Raw genomic sequence first — 8,188 nt, 5'->3', positions numbered from 1 at the left:
ATTGGATCGGAAATTCTTCGCTAAAAAAAGAAAAGTGATACACTTTATGGATAAATGCACAGCGCATAGTGACACAACAGCAAAGTTGCAGCCGATGGACCAGTGTATCATAAAGTGCTTCAAACAGTCTTATCGTAAATGGCTTGTCAGAAAAATGATCTTAAATATTGTAAGCATTTAGAAGATTTGTAATTAATAAGCATTAATTAAATAATCCGACAATATTTTGAAAGTCCAAAACCGAAACTAACGGTAAGTCGAACTTCCGATATGTCGAAGTTTTTCGTCAGTCCTATCAGATTCGAGTTATCGCGAATTCACTGTATTGATTTACTTAATATATAAAAAAAAATAAAGGTTTTAGACTCAAGAATTCGATTTTGAAAAAAATTATTATGATTGATTATTACCTCCCATTTTAATAAAAATATAAAAAAGAAATAGCCAAAATGAAAAAACTAGCCTAACTATAAACATAATGTAACTTAGAATAATTGAAGATAACTTCAACAAATATATATATTATATATATGTGATTAAAACAGGACAGTATAGAACATATTTACTGATAAACAGTTATATATATTTACTGATATAAACAGACAGTATATATTTACAGATAAACAGTTACATTTTTATTATTCATGTTCTATTGATTGCAGCCAAAAATTTTCAGATCTTCTTTGTTAATTAAGGGTCTCTATATATGAATTTCTGTCAAATGAGAATACACTGACAGCAATGAAAAACGTTTTTTGACCGTTATCTTTTTATGGCATGCATATAGAAATATTTATAAATTTTTTCAAAAACTATTTTTTCATTTTTCCTGGAAAACTAACCATTCTTTTAAGTCATTAAAATTTATATTAAAAAAATACCTTCATCCTCAAAGGGAGAAAGACTAGGATTTGGCGTTTCTACAGTTTCAGATGCAGTGGATTGAAGTGAAAATTTTTCAGCTTCTTCCTTCGACGTAAATGACTTGTAGCGAGCATTTTTATGCAACTTCAGCAATTTCAGGGCATCTCCTTTGTTATCAAAAACTAAAGGTACATCGTCTAAAAATATAATTACATTGTTATCACATATTTATTTTTACCATTAAAAACATAGCATGAAAAATGCAGGTTATTGAAGTTAAAACTTAGTAACAAAAAATATATATTGTTATCGTATCATATTTCAAAGCTATTTACTTATAGTTATTCTGTAAAGTTTGTTGCAGTATAGTACTTTCCCCACCAATGAAATTTATTTATTTTTAGAATTTTAGGACACGGCATATCAGTACTCTTTTCTTAATAGTCAGCTATGTCTTCCATAAAGTGGCTTGCTTTAATTCACAAACTTGAAAAATGAAATACTTTCACATCATTTTCATATAACCTAGATAAATCTTAGTATATTATTTTTTTTTCTATTCAATAACAACTCATAGCATTCCTAATCTAATCAGCACCAAGTTAATATATATATAACCTCAACTATTATATAACCTCAACTATTATCAATCCATTAATGGATGGAGTTTTTTTTTTCCAAACTTTATATATGTATATAAATATATGTATACATATCTTATCTACATGTACATATCTATAAAGTTTGTATACGCACATATATATAGTAAGATCTTAAAATTAATGGTGGTCCTATGGTATTGGACTATTAAAATCTTACTCAAGCCACTATGATAAGCAATTGATTATCTTCAATCAAGTGTATTATGATTTAGATTTTGGTTTTCTGATATAATGTTTCGGTGTGTGTTACTGTAACAAAATAGCATGTGCTTCATCATATAAAAAATATTCCACAATCCTTAATTTCCTCATGAACTGTTATCAACCAACTACTAGATAAAAGTCTTTTCCAAAATTTATATACTATGTATGTGCAGTGGAAAGTTTCTTTTCCGGAATCATCAGGACATTGGCAAGAAAGGAAAATAGAATTTTCTGGATAATAGGTTTTTAACGGGAATATAAAAACGTGTGCTATTCATTAGATCATTCATGTGTTAATCAATAGTTATAAAAATAATTAATGTAAATTTTCACGTAATAACATTTTTTAATGGCATTTAATTAACTAAAGAATGTTTAATATAATGAAATAACAATAATCACTGATAAAACAATAAAAAAAAAAGCAGAAAATAAGTTAAAATTTCTCTTTCATGTGTAAAGACACGTTTTCTTCCGCTTTTTTTAATTTTTGATATGAATTATTAGCAGGGTAGATATTCAGGTAAAGATAGCAATTAAAAACTAACTTCAAATAATAAAAAAATAAAAAGAATTGGGTAGATTGCTTAGTGAAAACATTGATGACCTATATAAACAGTTTGCTCGTACTGAAAGCTATAATTTGTACTATGAAAAAAGAGTGTTCATGTACTAAAGGTAGAAAACATTTAATTCCTCCTTTTTACAAAATCCTAAGGTATTTTTAAACTAGAAACTGGAACTACTTACCATCTTTAGACACATCCTCCCCATCATTACTTAAATCAGACTTTTTTGGTATGTTGACAGCATAAAAAAATGTCTTAGAATCAGTTTCAGGTGATTTTATTTCAGGTTTATCTATAAAAAAATTTTTAAAAAGAATTTTTTTATAGGATATTCGACATACAAGAAACTAACAGAAAAAGATTCAAATTTCAAAAATACAATTTTTATACAATTTACAAACTAAATGTCATTATTTATTTTTTTAAATACATTTAGGTAATAGGCTTTAACTTTATTTTAAATGTGCTTTTAAATACTTCTATTTTAAGAATTTATGTATGTATGGCAGAACAAAAAGCTGGATCAATCCAAGTCTCTAATATTTTAAAAGACAAACTAGTGTTTTTTTTTTTTTTTTTTTTTAGTGGAAGTTACAAATTTTACTTTTGCGATATATTATGAGATGTGTCATAAGTTGATAATCCTTCATTTTGAGACAATATAACTCATATCAAAAAGAAATTAGGTTACATTTATTGGATAATAGTTGAATTTTATAATTTAAATTGCTTTAAAAATAACTTCTTTAAATTTTTATTAAAACATCTTAATTATTTTTTCACTTTTATTTCCTAACATATTTATACAAACAAATACCAAATCGTGTGAACGTGGCTAAACAATAACAAAATATGTAATATAAATAAGAAATTAATTACACATATGGATTAAACTTTAAAATATACATAAAGAAATAAATAATACCTATACATTGATCTTCACCAGATTCTAATGAAAGGAAAGTATTCTTTCCAAAAAACAAGTTTCTGACATCAAAAGACCTCACAGAGTTAATAAAACCTGAATTTTCTGATAGATGCAAGTTTGAAAGTTGTTCAGTTAGCATACTGATTGGGGATAATTCCTTGCTTTGAGCACTCATTTTTGTATTTTGGTGTCCATTCATTTCACATTACATCAATTTAGCAACACAAAGGTTAGTCGCCTAGCAGAAAGGTAAATACAAATATTGTTAAATAGCTATAAGAGTGATTGTATCAATATAACATTATATTAGTTGTAGCAAATAAAGTAAATATATAAATTTACTTCATTTGATTATCATAAATAAATATATTCAATATTATAAATACATATTTCTAAATAAATAAAGTTACTTTTCTTACTTGTGATAATTATTATTATTATTTATCCCATGCAATAACAATTAATTCCTTAGAATAACGATTTTCATTAGCTTTGGATTAAGTTCTACATACTTGGAGCAATTATTTTACTCTATCTTAAGTTCTAATTGAAGATTAGTTTTGTTTTGTCTTTTTGATGTAGCATAGATAACTTAGAAAAGATACAAACTTAAGTTTATAAATGAAAATACGCTTGCTGTGGATCAAATTTGGCAACATTTTTAGATAAAAGATTCTCTTAACACTAAGCAGCTCGGAGCTCAAGAACAGTTATAAAGAATTAGAGCATGATAGAGTGGTATAAAGCAATTTCATGCAAAAATGCTTGCGTAAAAAAAACTATTTCATCAATAAAATTGTTTAAAGTGTACATAATCCAGAATTCTCCCTAGGAATAGAAAAGAGCAAGAAGCTGCCTCTCAGAAAAGGGCACTTTGAGTTTTAAAATGGCACTCACAGCTGTAAAAATTTATCAAAATGTGTAGTATTATGTAATAATTGAATTTGACCCTAACAACTTTTAAATTACCCACTTACATTACTTATGTGCATGTTTCTAAAAATAATTTTCTCTCACTATTAACATAAGAGAAAAATTTGCAGTTTACAAAAATAATTAAAGACAAACTAAAGGACAATTCTTCAAATTTAAAAAAAAGAAAGAAAAAAAAGAATTTATTTAAAAAATAATTTCAAAATTTAAAATCATTAAAAACTTAATACCACCAACCCCCCAGAAAAAAGTTACTTATAAAAATTTAACGAGTTGAGGATAATCTGAATAAAGTAAAAATTAGAAATAGTAATCAGAATTAAAACAATTAATACAGATAATTTTGCCAGTATCTAATTGATATTTAAACAGGGAATTCATTTTTTTTCAAAATGGAATATGAATAATAAAAAGTAGTGTTTTTAAAGGATGGCTGCTTATTTTTACAAAAAGAGCAAAGAGGGCGTATTTATAGGGCAGGCAGGACGGGCTGCACTACTAAAAACGTTCAGAAATAACACTGAATCATCATCTGAAAAAAGTTATGATAAAAACACACTTAATATTAAAAAAAAATAAAAAGTCATGCTTATAAGAAGAAAAAAAACAGCGGAAATAAAAATATTTAGTTAGTTTGTGAGATTACTGTTTGACTGGTTTAACGCGAGTTTTTATTTCTTCACTTTTGTATTATTTTCTCAAGATTTTGTTCGAAAATTTTTGCTGCATCATCATATGGAAAATGTTCTATATATACTTTTTCATCAGCTATTACATTTATTTGGCTGAAAAATATCCGTATTTGTTTCGTTTTGACCGTTTCTACCGACATTTGCTTCATTTTCATTTGTCCGTTACGGAGTAGAAGATGTCGTCTTAACAAGGTATTTCTCCATCTTACATTCATGCACAAAAAATTTAAACGTTTTACATGAAGAAATCTTACCTACGGTGAACACGTGGTTGCAGAGAAATGTGTTCTGAAAGGGGTTCCAAGGTTTGGGGGGGGTGGAGTGGTGTTCTGCTGTTCGCACTGGTAAATAGGGAAATATGAAATGGTAAATAGGTGAGCTAGATAACAAGGACCGATGTTCAAAATAATGAAAGAGCAAGGAAGAAAAGTGAAACAAATTTTATTCAAAATGACAAAAGACGAAAATTTTTTCAAAATTCGTTCATTTTGAAATTGATTAACAGAGTGCGCGAATTACTCGCGTTAATAATTTTTTGCTGCGAGAAAAGAAAAAAATATACGAGACTCTCGCGCTGTAGTGAAAAAACTGCATTTAATATGAATGTAAACTTTTTATGGATGACTATTGATATTTGTCTTTCTAATGTACATATAACGTATATTTATATTGGTTTTTTACCTATAGAGGATATTTAAAAATTTTCAATATTTTTTCCATCCATATTTTCTCCATAGGAATAAAATCATTCTAATAACAAAGAATATTATAATTTTGTAGATATTTAGAACTATACATGCAGATGGTTTATTTTTCCATCTTACTCTGCTAAATTACATTATTCAATAGTATGATATTCCTACACATTGATAGAAACTACAAATCAAAATCTTAGGCCTAGGTTGTAGTAATAATCTTCAATGTCCTTAGTTTTTTCCCCTTTCATTTCATTAATTTTAAATCTCTTGAAATTTCCAATTTCTACAGATTTTTCAATAAACCTTGCCTTATGAAGTCATTTGTTCTTTCAAGCCTATTACTGAAAATTTAAAAAAAAAAAAAAATTGCAAAGCAAAAGTAAAATTAAAATTACATAAAAAATATTCATTTGTAAAATAACATTTCACATTATTTTAAATAATGAATAAAATTAGTCTATAAAATATGAAACAACTCAAGAATTCATTTTTGACCATAAAAACTTAGTTTAATCATGTAAAACTTAACAATGAAATGTGTTATCATGCAATCGCATAAGGCAAGCATGTAATAGTTTTGCCAAAATTTAAGAGAAATTTTCACTAATCAATAAAGATATATACCAGCTGCTGACTATAGTGTTTTATTCTTCAAGAAAAAAAAACTTTGAGTTTTGATCAGTTTTAGTAAATTGAAGAAATTAGAATTGTTGGATCACAAAGTCCTCATGTATCTTTCCGCATAGTAATCTGTGGCAGAATAATCTCCAAGTCTTGGCAACTTCCGGGCACCAACTCACGAGAAACTAAAGGAAAAACATTACTACAGAAAGGAACCAACTTGAAAAATATAACTTGTAGCCACTACCAGACAAATATCTATTTAAAAAATTTTCAAGTTTAAAATCTATTTAGCATCTTGGCAATTGTAATTGGCACAACAGATCACAATACGGAAACATCTAAAGTCCTCCATGTTACCAACAAATCAATACTTCTAGGGTTACTGAATTGGAGCTTGATCATTTTCTGGTTCAGGTCAAAATTATGATCAGTGGATAAATAAGTGTGTCCGACCTATAAACGGCTGACCCTGCGGCTAAAGTCGTATTCTTGGTCATAGATAGCGTCACTGAAAAACAAGAAACTTCCCATGCGAATGCACCCTCAGCTTTAAATTAGCTTGGCTTAACCATACAGACTTGCTGGTAATTGGCAAGTGACATTAGAAACAACAACAACAGAAGGTAGAATATTATAAAATTTGTGTAGTTTTCAGTATAATTTAGCTTTTTGGGAATACATTTACTATATACCCATATTTAAAAATGACCAATATCATTTCAAAAATATATTTCATTTAAGATTTAGTTCGAACATTTCTTCAATAATGAAAAATATCGTTTGCTACTTCTTTCTGGATTAAATTGACAAAGGAAAAATTTATAACAGAAGAAATCGAATTTATTTAAACTACTTCCCCCAAAAACGATTTATTTTCAATGTAAAATTCCTTAACTTTAAATTTGATTCACTCTATTGTGAATCAAAAATATTCAAACCGACACATAAAAATATTTGTTAAATATTTATGACATACATAAGGTGAAATGTTATTTTTTATTACATATTAACGAAGAAAAATATGATGGTATTTGAGACTAATAATTACATAAATTTTTTTTACACTCGATTACGATCAAAATGGAAAAAAAGACATTTTCAGTGTATTCTACGTCATGAAAATAGTAGGTAAATATGGAACTAGAGCCATAACAAATGGACGATTCAATAACATGATATCAATGTTAAAAACATTAACTACAAGCATACCCATAAAAATAAATAAATATTAGAAAGTTGTGTAGTAAAAGTCGAATCAAGGAAGAAATCAGAATGTCTGAACTTGTATAAAATGATTCGTTGTTTGTAAACATTCAAAATTTCAAAGTTTAGCTGTGATCGATCTTCTTACCAATCGAAATCGAGCACCAAAATAAGCTCAGATATGCTTAGTTGGTGACTATGTCATCATAAGGGAACAAACTCGATGTGAGAAATGCACGAACAGGAACCTGATTGGTGAAATTTATTTACCTGCGAAAAACTTGCCAATCAAGTTCGAGTAAAATTTAAGATTTTTTTCATCACTGACAGCAGTAAGTACCGGGTGTGTGACCATTTTGTTCGACGCATTCTTACGGGATGCGATTGAGAGTTTGCCTGATTGGAGAAACTAGAATTTTCATCGGATCATTTTCAAGCAGGTTCTCATTTTCGTCAGTAGGGTTCTCATTCGCATACGCTCTATTTTTTCTTTCTTTATGGATGGTGTTTTCTGCACTAGGATGCTGTTGTTCAGTGGCGTGCCAACTTCTTTTTGATTGGGGGGGCGAGCCAATTCTAAGTTAATTTGTCCGATCTAATATTATAAGTTGTATTATTTTAATGTTGTAATTTATCTAATTTTAATTATTCATTATTATTTCCATTGCTTAGGATGACTATGATTTAACTATTACATTCACACCAACAAATTAGATAACAAAAAATGATTTATCAATTGTAAACAAATTTTTAAAAAAGTGTATTAAAATTTAACTAATTACTTTTGTAATTTTGCTTCTTTAAATTCATT

General features: G+C 27.6%; 1 protein-coding gene across 5 annotated transcripts in view; it reads right to left on the bottom strand.

Annotated features, from left to right (window-relative positions):
* Positions 1–7,510, bottom strand: part of LOC107454466 (ankyrin repeat and LEM domain-containing protein 2) — a 24,426-nt gene extending 16,916 nt beyond the window's left edge. Inside the window, exons 1-4 of one of the 5 annotated variants that reach the window (XM_043044643.2) lie at positions 7,384–7,510; positions 3,225–3,465; positions 2,481–2,591; positions 882–1,061 (exon numbers count right to left, since the gene is read on the bottom strand). In XM_043044643.2, the coding sequence (XP_042900577.1) occupies positions 882–1,061; positions 2,481–2,591; positions 3,225–3,426 (493 nt within the window). In that variant the 5' untranslated portion in view covers positions 3,427–3,465; positions 7,384–7,510. Of the gene's footprint in view, positions 1–881; positions 1,062–2,480; positions 2,592–3,224; positions 3,466–5,106; positions 5,129–6,174; positions 6,306–7,222 lie in introns of those variants that run through there. The other 4 variants (XM_043044645.2, XM_043044647.2, XM_071177726.1 and 1 more) reach the window with 4 other exon arrangements.
* Between the last annotated feature and the right edge of the window lie 678 nt (positions 7,511–8,188).

This window comes from Parasteatoda tepidariorum, chromosome 2 (assembly GCF_043381705.1).
Source record: "Parasteatoda tepidariorum isolate YZ-2023 chromosome 2, CAS_Ptep_4.0, whole genome shotgun sequence".
Lineage (NCBI taxonomy): Eukaryota > Metazoa > Arthropoda > Arachnida > Araneae > Theridiidae > Parasteatoda > Parasteatoda tepidariorum.
This window is presented reverse-complemented; position numbering and strand designations above follow the sequence as displayed.